Below are 20,180 nucleotides of genomic sequence, written 5' to 3'. Positions count from 1 at the left end.
AAAAATTTTTTTTTTTAGTGCAGAAAGGTTTGAATGTATAATTCTTTTGTGGAACTTCAGAGAAGCCACCAGGTAAACATTGCACAGAAATTGAAAGGTGTGGGGGGAAAAAAGAACATTCTGGTTAATAAGGAAGAAGAAACAAGCAGCAGATGGTGAGACGTGGCTTCTCAGTGTTTACACACACTCCTGGTCTCCTTACAGCAGCCCTCCACCCCCACCTCCTTTCAGCATGGGCCCCCTCCCTCCTGCTGACTGTGGATCTGAATTTATCTCTGCCAGGGAGGAGGGGCCTGGGGTTTCCCGAGGTGGGGTTGGGCGTTTGTGGGCTTCTCAGAGGCACCTTGGGAAGGGCGCTGAGGATGGCTTGTGCTCCCAGGCCGGGCTGGCCACTCACACTGCTGCTGCCAGGGGTTCCCTCTCCTTTATGCAGCCCAGAAAAGTCCCACCCAGTCCAGCGCACTGCTAGGAGGAAACAAGACTCCCTTCTGAGCTCCCTTGGGTACAGGAAACAGGGGAAAGTTTTATTTGGCCTATTAAGGCCAGTGTAGGCATTTGGGTTTGCATTCCAGGAACTGCCTTTAGAGTGCAACTGGAAATGTTGGGCTTTTCCTTGGTTTAAACTGCTGGGCAACTGGGAAAAAAAAAAAAAACCCTACCACGTTGGAATCCTGATTTCTCTTGCAAGGTCTCATGCTCCAAGGGTAGGCATGGCTTTCGGTGACACGGAAAGAGTCTAAGTCCCCCGTCACAGACGTTCTGATGCCTTTTCCGTGGGAGCTGGCCCCCCAGCCTGGGCTCCGGGCAGCTCTGGCCTGTTGGAGATGGCCTGGCTGATCTTGAGCAGGGCCCCCTGGAACTGGGGGTACTCATCCTTGACGTGGTCGAGGATGGAGCTGACGGCGGCCAGCCGCTCCCCCAGCCGCCCGCTCTCCACCAGCAGGGTCTGCTTGCTGCGGCACAGGGGCACATAGCGCCCGTCCTTCACCGCCTGCAGGTGCTTCAGCCGCGTCTGCAAGGCCACAATCTCCGAGAGGTTCTTGGTGGGAAAGGAGGCGATGTGTCAGGTTCTGCCAGCTCAGAGGAGAAAGTCCACTGCCCCCCGCAGCCCCACCCAAACCCAGACCTGGAGGTTGATGGTGACCCTGAATCTAGGTTTTGGCTCATCCATCGTCTAAGAGGCATTTTCGACACCTTCCTACCACCCCCACCCAGGGGGCACCTTCCCTCCTTGTCGCCCCATTTAGTGGCCAGTGAGCCCCTGCTTCCAGCCTGCCGCAACGCTAACCCTCTTTTCTGCTCACACGGCACTGGCCTATCAGGAAACTCCACTGGGGAGGCTCGTCTGCCTCCTGCCGCACCCAGGTCACTTCGCAGCTCCAGCTGCCCCCCACCCTGCACCCCCGGTGTCTTCCCACCTCACTCGGGGAGAAGGCCAAAGTCAAGGCCCTGGGCCTCGAAGACTCGCATACTCTGGCTGAGGTCCCCTGCGCCCTCCACTACCCCCGCCCCCAGCCCCTGCTCTGTGCTTCGGTCCTGCAGCCTCTGGCAGCTTCTCCGACACTATGAGCTCCTGCCTGGCTGGGACGGCTGGTTCCCCTCCTCTCCACCAAGCCTTGACTCGACAGTCGCCTTCTCCCTGAGACCTTCTCACCACCCTACTGGGAAGTGCAATCCCCAGTCCGCGGTCATCACCACTGAACGCAACAGCTTGTCCTTATTCTATCATCTACCCCCGGCCCCACCCCATGTCACCTCCCGGAGAGCAGGGCTTCTGTCTTTTTTGTTCTATTCTATAGCCCCGGCACCAAGAGCAGCGCCTCACCCCGTAAGAAATACTCGATACACAGTTGCTGCATGAACCAAACTCCAAACCTCAGAAATGTTGAGCCATGGGGTGTGGGGGCGGAGCACCCCCAGAGCTCAGCCTCTAGGAGTTTGGCGCCTGGCTGCGCCCTGCATCCTCTGCAGCCTCAGGGACATCTGGGGTCTCACCTGCCGCTTGAGGGCCATGAGCCGATCGAGGTCGGCGTCGACGAGGTCAGAGTCGGCCTGCAGCGCGGACAGTGTCTCCTGCTTCTCCAGGAGGCTGTCGCTCAGGGCCGTCTGCAGCGCTTCCAACTCTGAGACGGTTTGGGCGCACTCCTCGGTGGCCTGGGGAGAGATGGGATCACCCTGGGACCTGAGGCCTGGAGGAACCCCAGGAAGCTGAGCGCCCACTCCCACATCCTCTGCCACACCCTGCCGGGAGGAAGTCAACAGGCCCTGCCTTTCCGGAGCGTATCGTCTGGAGCACATCCCAGGGAAATGCTGGGACCCCATTAGGCTCACATGGAGGGCGGCTCCCCTAAGGCAAGCGTGGCTCGGAGAAAGCTGGGGCTTGGGCCGTGCTGGGGACCCTCCTGCAGCTGGTCTGCACAGGCATGGGACACCTCAGTAGCTGCATGCCAGGGACATGGAGAAGCGCCCAGGGCGGACGCCGGGCTGCATGGGGTGGGCCTGCAGGACTCAGTGCCACAGCAGCAGAGGCGGGCACGGGTGGGGCCAGGCGGGGTGTGCCATCAATGTGAGGTGGGGGTGGGGTTCTCACGGGAAGGGTCCCAAATAAGAGAAAGGAAGAGCGTTCCATAGCTGCTCCGCGGAGGCAGTGGGATGTCACCCAACAGGGCAGGCTGAGCCCCGAGCCCGCCGCCTCTGTGCTGGGCACGTGAGGTCACAAAGGAGAGGGCGCTCAGGGCAGCAGCTTTTGAGACCCTCGAGGCCAGGCCCACTCCACCTGCCCTATCAGCTGGCTTGATGGTGGTTAGTGACCTGCGGGCAACACCCCTCACTACCACTCTGCACGCTTCTGGGTTGCCATCTTGGTTAAGCAGGAAGGAACTGAACATGGTGACCTTCAGCTCTAAGCTGCACTTCCTAGTGTGAATATTCTGTTGAACCCGGACAAACATCCCAAGAAAATCCCTGTTTCCTGAGTAGCAGCAAATGGCCGCTGATCGGGAAGTGCCTACTGAGCACAAGGGCACCTGATGGCCACCTGCCCCTATAGTTACCCCACACCACCCCCAAAGGATGTGGGTAATGGGTCCCCAGTGGGTAATGGGTCCCCAAGCCATGGTCAGTGACCTACTGGGTAACAGATCCCTGAGTCACAATGGATATTGATCCCCCGTCACCGTAGATAACAGATCCCTGAGTCACAGTGGATAATGGGTCCCCAAGTCACAGTGGGTAATGGATCCTCAAGTCACAGTGGGCAATGGATCCTTGTGAGTAACAGACTTTGCGTCACAGAGGATAATAGGTCCCTGAGTCATGGTAGGTAATGGATCCTCTGAGTCACGGTGGGTAATGGATTTCCAAGTCACAATGGGTAATGGATCCAGGGGGAATGGATTCCTGTGCCATGTTGGGTAATGGGTCCAAGAGTCATGTTGGTTAATGGATCCCTAGTCATGGTAGGTAATGGATCCCTAGTCCTGGTAGGTAATGGATCCCCACGTTGCATACATAGCAGATCCCCAAGTCACAGTAGGAAATGGATCCCCAGAGTCAGAGTGGGTAATGGTTCCCCAGGGGTGGTAATAGATCCCTGTGTCACAGTGGGTAATAGATCCTCCCAGTCACAATGGGTAATGGATCCTGGGGGATGAATCCCCATGTCACAGCAGGTAATGGATCCCCACGTTGCATACACAGCAGATCCCCAAGTCACAGTAGGAAATGGATCCCCAGAGTCAGAGTGGGTAATGGTTCCCCAGGGGTGGTAATAGATCCCTGTGTCACAGTGGGTAATAGATCCTCCCAGTCACAATGGGTAATGGATCCTGGGGGATGAATCCCCATGTCACAGCAGGTAATGGATCCCCCAGAGTTGGTAGGTAATGGATCCCCTCATGCTGTAGTGGGTAGTGCATCCTTAAGTCATGGTGGGTAATGGATCCCACGTCACAGCTGAGGGCGCTGTGGCCCAGCAGGATGGAGCCCCTTTCGTTGCCACTGCAAGCTGGTTGGTCCGGTTCCACAGCCAGCCTCAGGGTGGAGGGTCTGGCCTGGGGAGGACCCAGAAGGGCCAGGACACTCATGTAGAGGAGAAGACGGCGAGGGAACGAGCAGGAACAAGGAGGGAAGGCCTGCCTGTGACATGTGGGCTGGCACACGCCGGCCACGTGTGAGGAAGAGAGAGGGGGACGCTGGCCACAGACAGGCCGACCACGGCACCCACCCCAGCCCCGGCTGGAACCTACACCAACAGACACTGGACCTGTACAGAAGCTTCATCCCAGAATCTTCCTTTACCTGTTGTAAGTCCCATCTCCCCTTCCACACTGCCCCCTACCTTGTGAACGTCTCTGATCTTTCGTCTCAGCTCAGCTTGCCTGTGGTGGAAGTCTGTCCGGGTGAGCGTCTTCCTGTCCATCCGGCTCTGCCCCTCGGCCCGGGCCACGATGGTCTCTCGGCGGGCGACGGCCATCTCCATGTCGCGAATCATCTTCTCCTGCTGCTTCAGCAGCTGCCCGTGCTTGACCTGGGTGCACGGGGCAGAAAGGCTGGATGCACGGGGCTCAGGGCGGGTAGCGGGACCTGTCCTCGGTCACACCCTCGCCAGTCCGGCAGAGGGACACTATGGGGGCTGTGTCTCCCAGGGAAAAAGAGATCTAAAGCCCCCATCAATCAGTCAGAAGGAATAAGCAAGAGTCCCCAAGGCAAGTTCAGGAAAATACATAGACAATGGCGGAGGTAGACCTGCCCTACCCGGGTTTTACAATGTGCCGTAAGGGGATAATAACCCAAACACCCTGGTATTGCATTTTCCCTCCACACTGGAGACCTAAAACAATGGAGAGCAGGAACTCGGACGGACACACGTCCACCAAAGCCCATGAAAGCTGTGTCCACACTGCCCAAGGGTTGACACAGCCAAAGTGTCCACCTGCAGATGGCTGGACAAACCAAGGTGGTCTGTCCCCATGATGGAATGTCCTTAAGCCACGAAAGGGAATGAGGTTCTTAGGAACGCTACATGTGACCCTGCAAACACTCCGCCACGTAGAATAAGCCAGGCAAAACAGGACAATATACCATTTTACTCACATGGAATATCTAGAATAAACAAATCCATAGGAAAACAGAGTAGATGGAAGGTTGCCAGGGGCCTGGGGGAAGGGGAAATGGGGAGTTATTGCTTAATGGGTGCAGTTTCTGTTTGGGGGATGAAAAAGTTCTAAAAATAGATAGAATGGTTACACAATTTTGTGAATTTACTTAATGCCACTGAATTGTACACTTAGAAATGGTTAAAATGGTAAACTTTATATTATGTGCACTTTACCATAATAAAAAAATCAAGGAAAAAAACTCATCAGAACACCATGGCACTGGCACATGTGATTGCTCACAGACCAGAACGTCAGCACGTGACCACTGGGACTTTCCAATATAGTGAGAAAAGCACAACTTGCTTAATAAGTGAGGTTGACTAATGGTAATACAGTAACGCACTGAATGAAGCTGAATGTAAGAATAATAGAGGGAGGAGGGCTGGGGGCACAAATGAAATCAGAAAGAAAGATAAATGATAAAGACTGAGATCGTATTATCTAGGAATGCCTAGAGTCTACAATGATAGTGACGGCATGTGCAAATTAAAAAATGTTTTTACATCAGGAAGGACAAAGGAATGTCAATATTGCAGGGTATTGAAAATAGATGGTCATTCATATTTTAAAACTTTAACTTACGAGTGAAACTAGAGCAAAAAATATACAAAATTTATATTTTGACTAGTGCATCTCCTAATACAACTTACATGGACTGTTTAATTGAACACCATAAGTACATGGAACCTCAAGTAGAGCATGAGATTTTATAGATTCATCCAGAGTGATGCCCTGATAAATCCCAAAGTGATTTGAACAATGATAAAAAAAAGTATTGGCAAAGCCCCCTTGGGGGAATGGGGGGAAAGAGGGAAAATTCAACTTCCATTTGGAGAAGGCCTGATATTCTCGCAAGCAGTCACAATAACAAACTCAATAGGCTGAACCCTCATTCTTGGGGTTTGTTCATATGAACGTATTCCCACAAAGGATAAGCTAAGCCTATTTAAAATTAGGTCTAAGAGTCACCCCCAGAGAACCTTTTGTTGTTCAGATGTGGACTCTCTCTCAGCCAACACGACAAGCAAACTCACTGCCCTCCCCTTCTCCACATGGGACATGACTCCCAGGGGTGTGGACCTTCCTGGCTATGTGGGACAGAAATCCTAGACTGAGCTGGGACTCAGTATCAAGGGATTGAGAAAACCTTCTCGACCAAAAGGGGGAAGAGAGAAATGAGACAAAATAGAGTCAGTGGCTGAGAGATTTCAAATAGATTTGACAAGTTATTCTGGAGATTATTCTTACGCATTATATAGATAACCCCTTTTTAGTTTAAGGTGTATTAGAGAGGCTGGAGGGAAGTGCCTGAAACTGTAGAGCTGTGTTCCAGTAGCCATGTTTCTTGAAAATGATCGTATAATGATACAGCTTTCGCAAAGTGACTGGGTGATTGTGAAAACCTTGTCCTGAGGCTCCTTTTATCTATGGTATGGACAGATGAGTAAAACATATGGATTAAAAATAAATAAATAATAGGGGGAACAAATGTTAAAATAAACTGGGTGGAGGGAAATACTAATGGTCAATGAGAAGGGGGGAAAAGGAGTATGGTATGTATGAGTTTTTTCTTTTTTCTTTTTATTTCTTTTTCTGGAGTGATGTAAATGTTCTGAGAAATGATCATGGTGATGAATATACAACTATGTGATGATATTGTGAGCCACTGATTGCACACTGTGTATGGAATGTTCATATATTAAGAATGTTTGTGTGTTGTATGTTGATTAGTTTTATTAATAAAAATTTAAAACAAATCAGTGTGGTTGAAACAACTAACCCCCCATTCGAGAGAAAACAAAGACACACCCCTATTTCACAGTTCAGCCAAAAAGAAATTCTAGGTGTATTCAAGATCTAAAAATTCTTTTAATAAAGAATTTAGGAAAATATTTGACCTTCTGAAGTAATACAGGAAACCCAGAAGGCACAAAGAAAAAAGACTGATTATTAGACAACATAAACATTTGAACAAATTAGGGGCAAGGAAACCCTAAACAAAATATAAAGGTAAACAATAGACTAGAGAAAATACTTGCAACTAGCTATTACAGATGTGGGATAGCGCAAAGTGCGCCCACAAAGCAGTGAGGAGGAAAGAAGGAAACAGCTCAATAGAAAAATCAGCCAAGGATATGAACAGGCAAGTCACGGATGAGGAAATCTAAATGCCAGCACCCATACATGGCACGTGCACACATGGGTGCTCAATCACCCCCTGGCCCTTCCAGGGAAGCGATGGAATCCATAACAGCTAGGCATTCCTTTCCTGCAGCCAGCTGCCAAACACGACAGATGCTGAATAACAAACGGTTGAGTGAATTTAGCAAAGACACACAAAATCAATATATGAAAATCAACCGCATTTGTATAAACTGATAATGAATCAATGGAAATCAAAATTTTTTTAAAAAGGACCGTTTAGGGCAGGCAGTGGTGGCCCAGTGGCAGAGTTCTCACCTGCCATGCCAGAGACCAGGCCAGAGGGCAGTTCTTTCCCTGGTGCCTGCCCACTCAAAAAAAAAGGACCATTTACGGTAGCACCCAGAAACACGACTTCAGTATAAATCTAACAAAGCATGTGCAAGACCCAAAAACCAAATGTCGCAAACCAAAACACCAATGAAGGAAATTGGAGAAGACCAAAATAAATGGAGAGATACACAACGTTCATGAGTTGGAAACCACAATACTGTTAAGATTTAAATTCTCCCCCAAACTGAGCTGTAGATTCCATGCAGTCCCAGTCACGATCTCAGCAGGGGTTTTTTGTTTTGTTTTTGTGTTTTTTGATGGAAATCAACAAGCTGATTCTAAAATTTGTATGGAAAGGTAAAGGAGATTGACTAGCTAAAACAATTTTGAAAAAGAACAAAGTTGGAGGAACCCCATAGTAACGAGCTACAGAAGTCACGGCAGTGTGAGTGGACTTGGCGTGAGGGCAAACATCCATGCAACAGAATAGAGTCCAGACACACAAACATGGTCGGTTGATTTCCAGCAAGGGTGCAAAGAATTCAAAGGAGAAATGATAAGTCTTTTCAACAAGGGGGTACTGAAACAACCGGATGGCCAAATGCAAAAACAAACAAACAAGGAACCTTGCATCATATATGAAAATTAACTCAAAATAGCTCACATGCCCTAATGTAAAAGCTAGACCTATAAAGTAGTTAGAAGAAAACATAAGCAAAAAGCTTCGTGACCGTGGCTAGGTGAAGATTTCTTAGAAGCACAACCCATAAAAGAACAAACTGGATAACTGGATTTCACCAACATGAGTGAATCTCAAATGCATTGTGCTAAGCGGGAAAAGCCTGACTCGAAAGCTGTATACTCTGGGACCCATTTACAAGGCATTCTGGAACAGCCCAAACTTCAAGAATGCAAACAGATCATGGTGGCCGGGGACCGAGGATGCGGGCAGGGCTGACAGCAGAGGGGCACGAGACAGTTTGGGGATGATGGAAACAGTCTGTAGGTTGATGTGGTGGTGACTGCATGACTGGATGTGGGGAACCAGGCCAAAAAGCATGAACTTTTGCTCAATTAAATACCTCAGTAATAATAATAAAGATAGATAACATTCAGATGCTTTTTGGAAAAGTAATCTGGCTGAATCTATTTCAGCTAAGAATTTACATATCCAAGTAATTCCACTTTGGGGATTCTAGCTTAAGGGAGGTGGCAGAAAAAAGAACCAGTCAGTAAGGATGTCATTGCAACACTGTTTATAGTGATACAACAATAAAAACAAACCAGAAACGATCTGAGTTTTCATCATCCTGGGAACTGTTTCAATAAATCATGATACGTCCATATTCTAGAACATTCTGGAACTTAAAAAATGTGTTCATGTCCATCATGCTTACAAAAAAATAAGTTGCAGAGTTATGTGTATAGTAAGATTCTATTTTGTTAAGGAAAAATGAAAAGAAGCTTTGAAGGCAGAGAGGAAGGAAGCTCCTTTCTGTGTGACTGCATAAGTTATGAGAGCAGTGGGCTGGTTTGAAAGGATGATGTACCCTAGAAAAGCCATGTTTCAATCCTGATCCATCTTGCAATCTTTTCATCCCTTTTCAGCACCGTAGGTTGGAAACTAGATTAGGTTATCTCCACAGAGATGTGACACCCCCAATTGTGGGTATTAACCTTTGATTAGAGGGAGATGTGACTCCACCCATTCCTAGTGGGTCTTGATTAGTTTCTTGGAATCCTTTAAAAGAGGAAACACCTTGCAAACAGCTTGCGAGCCACAGAGCCACAAGAGCCGTGAGAGCCCAAGCAGCCAGAGGACTTTGGAGATAAAGGAGAATGCCTCTGAGGTTGCTTCATGAAGCCTGGAGAGAAAGCAAGCAGACGTCGCCATGTTTCCAGTTGAGAGAGAAATTCTGAATGTCATCAGCCTTTCTTGAGTGAAGGTAACCTCTTCTCAGTGCCTTAATTCGGACATTTCTATAGCCTTGCTTTTATTTGACAATTTTTTACAGCCTTAGAATTGTAAACCTGCAATTTATTAAATTTCCCCTTTTAAAAGCCATTCCGTTCCTGGTATATTGCATTCCAGTAGCTAGCAAACTAGAACAAGGGGTATGTGGGAAACTTGCCCCAGGAAAAGTTAACACAGCTGCCCGAGGAGGGGGAGGTGGGAGAGGCACGGGTGGGGGGACATCCTCCGTTTTCTCTTCGCTCCCCTGTGTGGTGGAGTTTGGCTCACTAGAGCAAACCCGTGTGGCTTCTGGGATTTGAAAAGTCAATATGATGAGGTATTTTTTTGAAACCTGTCAGTAGCATATGCATTTGATCTCAAAAACAAAAAGAAACAAACCAAAAAATCCTTGACAGCCAGAGGAATTACGTACAAACAGCACAGTAAAAGTGATGTCGTGTTTACTTTTATAAACTGCTCCTATTTTTATCCTCAAGTCTCTGAACCTTTTACTCAATATCTTGTGATTTAATTACTAGCTTTTTAAAGACTTTTATGGTCCTCCCAGGTAAGGAAATCTAGTTAAATGTGACAGTGGAGGAAATGAAACCCAGGAAAAGATGCATGTGTTCTTTGGGCCCTTTCAGTGTGTGAAACTCTTCTTTGTCAACGACGGGCTACATCTCATTAGTGGATCCGGAAGGCCTCGGCGGCAACCAGCAATTTGTTCTAAATTTTTTTTTATCGTATAGTGTAACACATATATAATGCAAAGAAAGAAAAAAGCTATAGTTTTTAAAACACTCTCCAAAAGTAGTTACAGGACAGGTCCTAGGGTTTGTCATGGGCTACCATACCATCCTCAGATTTTTCCTTGGAGCTACTCCAGAGTATAGGAGGATAGAAGGAATAAATGTTTTCTTATCATCACAATTGACTTTTTTTTTTCTTTTTTTGTGAAAAATAACATATATACAAAAAAGCAATAAATTTCAAAGCACAGCAGGACAATTAGTTGTAGAACAGATTTCAGAGTTTGGCATGGGTTACAATTCCACAATTTTAGGTTTTTACTTCTAGCTGCTCCAAGATACTGGAGACTAAAAGAAATATCAATTTGATGATCCAGCACTCATATTCATTTGTTAAATCCTATCTTCTCTGTATAACTCCACCATCACCCTTGATCTTTCCATCCCTCTCTTTAGGGGTATTTAGAATAGAAAGTGCCTATTCTAGCTTTTTCAGGTTGGAAAGGGCTGTCGATAATATGGGAAAGGGAGATGGAACTAGCTGATGTGCTGGAGAGGCTGGGTCCTCTAGGCAACCAGCATTTTAAAACAATCACGTGCACTGTAGGCAGAGTACGCCATGAGACAACACATGCATAATTGCACGTGCCCCGGCTCCATAATCATTTCTGGGCAGTAAGGAAAGAAGCTGGGTAGAATCCAAGGTAGGAGGACAGCAGGGAGACTGCCCTTGACCAGTGTGGGGTCACTGTGCTGGACCATCCCCACCCTGGGGTCAAACCTGTCACCCTTGGCCAGGTGGCCTGGGAGGTGCCTGCTGCCCTCTCACCTTCATTCTGTGGATCTCAGCTTTCATGGCCCGGATCTCTGCCTGGCCTGTCTCGGAATCCACCGAGGCACGCATTTCTTTCGCCAGTTGGATTTTTTTCTCCCAGAGCATGATCTGGTGTCTTCGGAGAGAGAATAGGGTGTGTCAGAGGTAGAGAAATTAAGGTGTCCTCCTTCTGATGCTCAGAGGAGCTCTTGCTCCAAGGCCTTGTTCTGAATTCTTTGTGTTGAGGAGTGAAGCCTGAGCAGGAGTGGAGCACCACATAGTGAGCCTGAGTGGGAACTGGGCATGTTGGGTATGTAACCCCCCAGGCTCCCCATGAAGGGCTTGACTCTGTTAAATCTAAACAAATCCCCTGCACTCGGGGCCTGAACTCCCTCCTCCCCTTCCTTCCAGCTGCCCAACCCAGGAGCAAAGGGGACCTCTGGAGGCAGAGAAGGCCAGGGACCCGTGGGGTCTCCATGGAGCTGGCTCAGCCAAGGGTGGTGGGGAGCACTGCTGTCCTTTGTCATCACCCCCAGATAAAGGTGGGAACAAGGGGTGGCCCCTGAGCCTGGGAGGAGCCCCCTTCCTTCTGCCCCCTCCCCTCCTCACTCCCCTCTTCTCTCCTCCCCCCACCCCAGAAGCCATGCTCCCAAAATGCAATGCTTGGGGACAGAAGGCAACCTGGCTGAGGGGTATCCCTGCCCACCTGTGGGCCTTTCCCATCCACAGCACCCTAAGCGGGTCATGGGAGTGGGCAGGACTCAGAGGCTGGATCCCTTAGGCACCCACCATATCAGGGCAGGCCGGCCGTATGCACACTGAGCAGCGGTGCCACACTGAGAGGGCCAAGTGTGTGTGTGTGTGTTGGGGGGTGTCCCCACTGTTGTTAAACAAGCCCAGACCGGCTGCCAATGCTGACCCCTCCTGTGCAGCCTGGGCTGGGACCTCCAGGCCTACATGGCCAGCCAGTACTGGACCTGCAGGGAGTCTGAGCCGAGATGTGAGGCAGGGCTGAGTAGTTGTAATAGAGACCATTACGGAGGAAAGCCTAAACGATTTGCTCTCTAACCCTTTACTGAAAAGGTTAGCCAACTCCTGAAATAGACAGACCTCTGGCGTACATGAGGGTTGGGAGAGGAGGAGGAAGGAGGGAGGGAGGGAGAAAGGGGTGGGAAGAATATAAGTACATAACTCTTTAGGAGCTGAGAAAAACTAATTATGAATAATAGAAGTTGACTTAAGAAGAGGTAAAAAGCCTAAGTAGTCTTATAGCCTAAAAGCTACTAAAATGTCAGCACACATACACACTTCCAAAGCACCAGCCCCATGTGGTTTCTGGGTAGAGTCTGTCCAACTCTGCAGGCTGAGACGACCCCTCCCAGAGCATGGTCAGTCAACCATGGCCTAGCCCCGGCCCAGCAGCCCTGCAGACTGAAGATGGAGAGCCACAGGGCTTTGATGTGGAAAGACAGCCACGAAAAGAGAAGGCAGATTCCAAGGGGACAGAGATACTCACTCTATCTTTGCCCAAAACAGAGAAGAATGCACAGTGGCTTTCTAGTAAAGGTAGGAGTTGGAATACGTGTGGTTGTCTCTTCTTATTCCGCAGGCGCCATTATGGCTTAAATGCTTATCGTTGGCCACGTATAACTTCACATTCACAAAATAGCACTCATACAAAAATCTACCCCCAAGAAAACCACTCAATTTCTGACAATGACTGGTGTGGCCTGGGAGCCGCTATGAGGGCTGGGGGCATGGGAACCTCTGGTGTGCCCCTCGAGACGGCCGGGACTCACTCCGTCTCCAGCAGGTTATTCAGGATGGTCTCCTTCTCCTCGGTGAGCTGGCTCAGCTTCTCCTGCATCTCGATGGTCTCCCTCTCAGAGGCCTGCAGTGGGGGGACAGCAGGGCTGACCGTGGGAAGAGAGCTGGGGGTAGGTGGGTAGTCTGCGGGACCCCGGGGTGGGCCCAGGAGACTTTTCCACCCTTGGCAAGCGTGTCGGAGGCCAGAGACCCAGAATGCAGAGGTGCGTGCCCACGCCCCCACCGCTCCATGCCCTTGGGCCCGAAGGCCAGACCCTGGGGACAGCCTCCCCTTTCTGCAGCCAGCGAGCCCTGAGTGCAGGGCATGGGGCAAGGTCGGGGGGCCCTGACCTTGAGCGAACGCACGAACTCATTCTCCGTCACCACGTTGTCCTGCAGCAGCCCCTCCGAGCTGCACCGCTGCTGGTTCATCAGCACGTTGAGCTTCTTGAGGTCGTTGCCCAGGTTCTTCGTGTGGCGCTCGAGTTCCTTCTGCTCCTTCTTCTCCTGCGTGATCTTGTCTGGGGCGAGAGGAGACGCGCGGGAGGCAGAAGGGTCCCCGGGGAACGAGGCCCTGGTCTGAGGGGCGGGCACCCAGCTGGAGCACCGGCCGGGAGGCCTTTCCCTGCAGCTGCTTTTGCACCCCTCTCCTTCTTGCCCACCCCTGCCATGCCCCCACCCCCAAATCACGTCTCTGTACCCCAGGAGCACCCCCACACCCACCCCAAAGCAGTAGAGGGAGGGGAGCAATGGCCAGTAAGCAACTGGGGGTCGGGCAGCCCCCGTGGAGCAGCCCTGGGGTCACAGGCCGAGAGGCAGAAGGCCTGGCTGGGACATCACCCGCCTGGGGCCTGGAGGGCGTGGGGAGAGCCGGCTCCTGGGACCTGCAGCCCCTCAGCTCCTGGGGGAATTCCATCCCCGGTCTCCGTCTTTGGCAGGGACGGCACATTCAATGCTCCCCTCCCTAGAGAAACTGCCCATGAGCTGAGGCGCATTTTTGTAACTTTCTGCAGACTGGGCAGCTAGCTGTTTGGAGCATGCTGGCCTACGAGATATGACGTAAGGATTTTTTTTTTTTTTTTTGCTTTCCAGGCTGCGTCAAAGCAACACAGGGTGTGGGATGATGCTCGCGCCCTGGGAGCCGGGTTCCCTCCTGCCCCAGGAGCCGGGGGAGAGGGGCCCAGGCGAGGCCTCACTTTCCACCCGCAGCTTCTTCTGCTCCAGGATGCGGATCTCCTTCTGGAAGGTGCCCAGGGAGACCAGCTGCTCCTCGCGCTCCTGCGTGGCCTTGACCATCTCCTGCTGCAGGCGCAGCCAGGTGCCCTGGCTCCTGCTCACGCTGCTGCTGTGCTCTTCGATCGACTTGGTCAGCCGTTTGATTTCAAGCTCCAGGGGCCCCACCTCTTCTCCCTAGAGAAGACAGGCGTCCAAAAGCAGGGTCAGCGGCTTCCTCGGGGGCTGGCTGCAGAGGGTCAGTGCCCCCCAGAGAATGGAACTATGTGAGGATGGCTTGGGGTCCACTTATTCAGAGGGGTTTAAACGAGCTCTGGGCAACGGCCAGGGACCCTGCAGTAGGAAACTCTGGTTCCGGGGGCCCCGGAGCCTTCTTTCCACTTCCGAGCCACCGGCCTTGTGAGTGCAGGGGAAGGGTAGGTGGGTTTGCTGTCGCCCAAAGGTGCTTTGGAAGCTGCCTATATAACAGCAGGCAGCTGCTGGCAAGGACTGTGCTTCCTTAGGGTGCTCTCAGGTCTGTGGCTTTGAGAGTGACAAGGGGTCACCCCCCCCAGCTGTGCACCCCAACTCCCTATGTAAAGCCCGCAGCAGGCTCCTGGGGTTCTGGGTGCCTGGATAACGACAGGACCCCCAGCCTCAGTCTCTGTAGAGCTGCCATCAGCAGACCACCCCACCCCTGCGGGCCAGGTCCGCCCACCCGCCCGTCTGTGTGTGACCCACAAATCTGAAGAAGAAGGTCTTGTGCCAGGGCAAGATGGCAGGAAGTTCAAATTTCAATGTCCACAACCTAAGTTTTATTGGTGCACGATGTGTGCCCACAGCTGCTTCCTCGCTACGAAGCAGAGTGGAGCTGCTCGCACAGACTGAGTGCCTTCTGGCCACGTGCCATTTAGGCTGCTTGTGAAACTAGGGTTGGGAATTTCTAGATGTTTCCGCCGGGTAGAACGCCAACCAGAGGCAGCCTCCCCTGCCCGAGGGAGCTTACCCCCAGCTCAGAGACCGTCTGCTCCAGCTGCTTATTGAAAAAGTTGATGAGCCCCTGCTTTCTCTCAATCAGGATGGTGCGCCTGGAAATTTCATTCTCGCTGTTGGTGATGAGCTCGTTGACTCTCCTCACCTCCCTGTCCAGCTCGGCCAGCACCTTCTGGTGCGTGTCCAGTCGGCAGCTGGTGTTTGTGATGTCCAGGATGGCCTGGGCAATGTCACCGTCGATTCTGGAAAGATGTGTCACCTGAATTTGTAAAAGGAAACCTGTTCGAACTTTTTTTTTTTTCCTCCTGGCTCTAAACGAGCATGCTGGCTTATCATTTCCTTTAACATCTGGGTGTTTGTCTGGAAAAGTTCCAAGTAAATCACCAGGAGAGGAGTGTGTCACTTTGCTCACCATCTCCAAAAGGAGGGCCTGCTCATCAAAGGACCTCCGTTTGGAAGCCTAGTGGAAACCGCTTATAAAAGAGAAAGATGCTATATTTTCTTAGGCAAATAGCGTCATATGTTGTGGGAAAATACGGATGATGAAAGAGGAGAACATTTTAATCATGGCTAGCTCAGCCACACGGTTGGTTAGCTGTCATGACCATTTGGAATCTACCCTTCCCTCCAGTCTTTGAGTATAACCAGAATCAAAGAAATGTACAAAAAACAAATCCAGGATCACACTCTACATATTGGTCCATAGCTTGCTTTTGAACGTGGCACATCATGTCATATTTTTACATCCTGCCTTTATGTATTGGCTGTGCAGTGCTCCCTGTGTGGTTGTAGGCACAGTCTACACAATGCAATTGTTGTGAGACATTGCTTCATTGGCTCAGCCCCTCTTAAATGAGCGCTTACTTAGTCTCCACCTCGGGCACTTGGAATGTGGGGTGAATAAAACTCAGATCCCTGCCCTCTTTGAGCCTGCGTCTTTTATAAACCTTCCTCCTCTAAATAAGGCTGAGGCAAGCACTCAAGAACTACCATGGATTTGTAGTCAGCGGGACACATTTCCTTACATTTTCGTAAAAAGCTGGAAAGCAAAGAGCCTACTGCGGAGCGCAATCTGGCCACCCAGTTCAAGGTTGTGACCTGGGGGCTTGCGGTCACCCCTGGGTCCCTGGCAGTGGGAGTGTCAGCACATGTGCGAGAAGCCCCAGCTCTCCGGGGTGGCCCTGCCGCTGGCCTGAGGCTCCCAGCGGCCCAGCTGTGTCCTTTGTTAGCTCTTTTGGAGGCAGAAGACAGAGCTCCCCCAAGATGACCTCTACCTGGACATGTGCAAGAACCAGGAGGTGGAAATTGCAGCCAGGCAGCTGGCATTCGCGGTGACAGCGACCCATCTGGGAACCAGAAGGAGGCTCTGGAAGCTTGGGGATGGGGTCCCCTTTCTGGGAGTGTGAAGCCCCTGCTGGCGCAGCCTCAGCCCCTCTCTCTCTGCTCTGACCTGCCCAGCCTCCCCTGTTAGTCCCCACCCCCCATGCTGCCCGCCAGCGTCCTGCACCACCTCGGCCCATCAGGGCTGCCACAGCTCCTGCCAGCTTCCAGCCCTTCCCACGGGCCACTTCAGCATCTCCTCCACATCGATTGCTGGCTCAGGGCCTCACACTCAGGCTCCCCGACTGGCCACCGCAGCAGGCCCACCTGGCAGTGTCCAGCATCTAGTCAACCAGCAGAGCCAGCTCACTCGCCCTCCAGCCCCTCAGTGGGTGGGGGGTAGCTTGTCTCCTTCTTTGCTGAGTCTACCCCACATGGCCAGGCCACCTCTACCCTGGGACTTGTCACCCTGGGAGGGGGCAGGGGTTCGCTTTGCCCCATGGGGCCTTTCACTGGCTCACACCAGCCAATGCTGGCCTAGCCCCTCGGCCCCACCCACTCTGCTCCTAAGTTGTGCGCTCTCTTTGTCCTTCCTTCCCCAATTCTCCACCTTTCTTTCCCATGCAGCTCAGAGCCCACAGCTGACCCGTGCCACCCTCTCTCTGGACCCCAGCTCTGGGTCCCTACCTGTCCTCTCTGCTCCTTTTCTCAGATATGCCCACGGGGCTTTTGAGCAGTTGGAAAAAGGCGCCCCCTATTCAAGACCCCCGACTTGCACGGGCTGCAAAACCATGATAGATGAAGTTATTAGAAGAGGCTCAGCACTGTCCTCTGCTGGCCATGGCTGGGACGACATGCACCTGTATGTGCAGCCCAGGAGGGGACTCCAAGGTTGCCCCCCTCCCCCGGGAAGGCCACCTAGGCTGGCCACGTTGGGGTACGGCCTGTGGCCTCAGCTGTGCCCTCAGCAGGGCTGGGCTGGCTGTCTTCCTGAGAGCCCATTCGGGTCCACGGGTCATCATTTCACACCCTCACCTGGACACAGGAGGGATAGGTGGGGAAGCCCCAGCACCGCCACAGCTCCCCAGAGGACCCCAGCTGCAACCCACTGGCACAGGGCCATGGCTTCTCTGAGGAGCCTCGGTCCTATCCCTTCTCTCCACTTCCTTGGTACAAAGACCCAAGCCAGGGGCCAGTCTCCCTCCTCCCAGCATGCCCAGGAAGGGCTGCCCCCCACACCGGCGGTGAATGAACCCTCGCATCGCAAGGGCAGTCCCGATGGCTCAGGCTGCATCACATAAACCTTCATTACACACCTGAACACTTAGATGTAGTCCCCCGATACCTGCGAGGTGGGGGGAGGGGCGGGCTATTGCAACAGGTGAGAAGACTCAGCTCGAGGCTTGGGCCCCTCCTCGGAAGACTTACGCTGGGAGCAGTGGGGCAGCCCACTCCCCACCCCGCAGCCGGGATGTGCCCTCTGCCTGTCACAGGCCCAGGCAGCCTTGGGGGGACCCTCCCAGGGGGGCCTTCCAGGGCTGGGGACTCCAGCTGGGGTCACACCCTGGGAAGATGCAGAGAAGACCTTTTCAAGGAAGGAATTGTTTTTCTAGGGACTCCAGGGGCCCCTGACCACGGCTGATGGTAAGTAAGCCAGGCCCCCAGGTGAGCCGGGCTGCAAGTGGCGGCTGCAGTGGAAAGCTTTCAGGTAACTCCGGAATCCACTGGGAGATGCTTGTACCCCAGGACTTCAGAGATTTATGCTGAGGAGCTACTCAGAAAGGCAAGTAAAGGTTTATGAGCGACGTGTTCAGTGCTGCATTGTTCACAGAAGTCAAAACCTAGAGACAACCCCAAGTCTGTCTGAACAAGAGAATCGTTACATAAAAAAGTTGGAATGGGCATAGCCCAAATATCCCTAAAGATTGAGAGAAGGATCAAAGGAGAAAGAGGAGTTAACACAGAGAAGTCAGGATTAATGAGTAGGACTACTGAATCATTATATTGATATTTCTTTTTAATCTCCAGTGTCTTGGAGCAGCTAGGAGGAAAAACCTGAAATTGTGGAACTGTAACCCATACCAAACATTGAAATCTGCTCTAGAACTTCTTGTTAAAATGTAAGTTGAGGGCGGGCAACAGTGGCTCAGTGGCAGAGTACTGCCATGCCAGAGACCCGGGTTTGATTCCCAGTGGCTAACCATGTTAAAAAAAATAAATAAATGAAAACACACACACACACACACGCAAAAGAGAGAATCGTTTAACAAAATATATGCAGTCGTAGGATGAAATGTGACACATAAATACAATTTAGGTTTTTGAAGACCGCTTAATGGCATAGGGAAATGTCATGTCAAATACAGTCCATAAAAAAGTAAAATTATAAAAGTTACATATTCGGTGAAAAATTCATGGACTCCTACACTTATTTTCTCTGGGAGTTACACCTCAGTAACATTTATGAAAAGTAGATTAAAGCTGACTTAAAACTGAGATCTAAGAGCCCACTTTTCTTTAGAACGTGTGTGGGTGTTTTCTGTGTGTGCTTGTGTGAATGTGTTTGCACGTGTGTCTGTGTGTGAGGCTTGTGTCTGCATGTGTGCATTGTGTAACTGCGTGCGTGTGTGTGTGTAGAAAAGTGACTGGAAGGAAAGACACTAAAATTTTATGAGGTGTTTTCTCTGGATGGTGGGATTATAGTGGTCTTTTATTTTCTTTACGCTTTCTGTATTTTCCAGGCTTTCTACAATGACATGGACTGCTCTTACAGCTAGAAAAAAAATGAAGAGTGAATAAACATACCAAACCCCCTTTGCTGACCCTGACTCTGCCTGCATGGCCGGCTCACCCCATGGGTGTCCTCTCCCCGGCCTTTTCCCGAGGGACCCCTCCGGCAGGGATGAGGTGGGGTGCAGGCCTTCCTGCACCCCTGCTCGCGGGCTCCCTTGCAGTGCGGGGTGGTGGCTTACCAGGTTGGTTTTCTCCTTCTGGAGCTTCTGGATGAGCTGGTTGAAGTATTTGGTCATCTTGTTGGAGGTCATGTGCTCCTGCAGCTTCTCCACAATGGACATCTCCATCCCTCTCTTCAGCTCCAGCTCGTTCTGGGTGGTCTGATGGATGGCCTGCAGCTCACCTACGACTGTCGTGTGCTCCTGGGAAGGGAGAGCAGGACAGCAGGCGCTGCGGCAGGGGTGCCGTGGTGGGCCGGCGGCCGCCTCGGGGGGCCCTGTGCGGGGGTGGGGTGGGGGTGGGGCGTGGCCGTACCAGGTGAGCCTTGTCCAGGGAGTCCGCTGTGTCCTGCAGGGTGAGCCTGTAGGTGTTGAGCTCGCTCTGCAGCGCCGCCTGCTTGGCCACGCACTGGGCTGTCAGTTTCCGCATCAGGCTGGCTTCTGTCTCTGCTTGGTTCAGGATGCTTGCCAGTTTCTCATTCTTTTCTTCCTCCTTCGTGATTGATTTCTTGTAGGCGTCAATCTCACCATCAATGGACTTGACTTGATGCTGGCACTCGCTGCCGGGAATTGCAAGAGTAACGCGAGTCAAGGGTTGGACTGGATGTCAGAAAACAAATGCCTAGAGTGCGCTGGCCCTGCTTAGAGGAAACCCGCTGGACGGAACTGCACATGCAGGGGAATAAACTGGGAAACTCCTCCTTTTACTAAGAGCCAGATATGGCTCCCATTTCTAGTACCCTG

The 20,180-nt window shown here is 51.5% G+C and overlaps 1 protein-coding gene across 4 annotated transcripts in view; it reads right to left on the bottom strand.

Annotated features, from left to right (window-relative positions):
- Positions 1 to 3: 3 nt before the first annotated feature.
- The window catches only part of CCDC40 (coiled-coil domain 40 molecular ruler complex subunit), a 62,876-nt gene continuing 42,699 nt past the window's right edge, over positions 4 to 20,180 (bottom strand). For all 4 annotated transcript variants that reach the window (XM_077166155.1, XM_077166154.1, XM_077166156.1 and 1 more), the window contains 10 exons: positions 19,753 to 19,996; positions 19,458 to 19,640; positions 15,179 to 15,424; positions 14,157 to 14,370; positions 13,312 to 13,481; positions 12,954 to 13,045; positions 11,170 to 11,290; positions 4,340 to 4,528; positions 1,996 to 2,154; positions 4 to 1,039 (listed from right to left, as the gene is read on the bottom strand). In XM_077166155.1, coding sequence (XP_077022270.1) covers positions 749 to 1,039; positions 1,996 to 2,154; positions 4,340 to 4,528; positions 11,170 to 11,290; positions 12,954 to 13,045; positions 13,312 to 13,481; positions 14,157 to 14,370; positions 15,179 to 15,424; positions 19,458 to 19,640; positions 19,753 to 19,996 — 1,909 coding nt within the window. In that variant the 3' untranslated portion in view covers positions 4 to 748. The remainder of the gene's footprint in view (positions 1,040 to 1,995; positions 2,155 to 4,339; positions 4,529 to 11,169; positions 11,291 to 12,953; positions 13,046 to 13,311; positions 13,482 to 14,156; positions 14,371 to 15,178; positions 15,425 to 19,457; positions 19,641 to 19,752; positions 19,997 to 20,180) is intronic.

The sequence above is a fragment of the Tamandua tetradactyla genome, chromosome 6, assembly GCF_023851605.1.
Source record: "Tamandua tetradactyla isolate mTamTet1 chromosome 6, mTamTet1.pri, whole genome shotgun sequence".
Taxonomy (NCBI): Eukaryota; Metazoa; Chordata; class Mammalia; order Pilosa; family Myrmecophagidae; genus Tamandua; species Tamandua tetradactyla.
The sequence above is the reverse complement of the archived record's forward strand: the minus strand, read 5'-3'. Positions and strand labels throughout refer to the sequence as shown.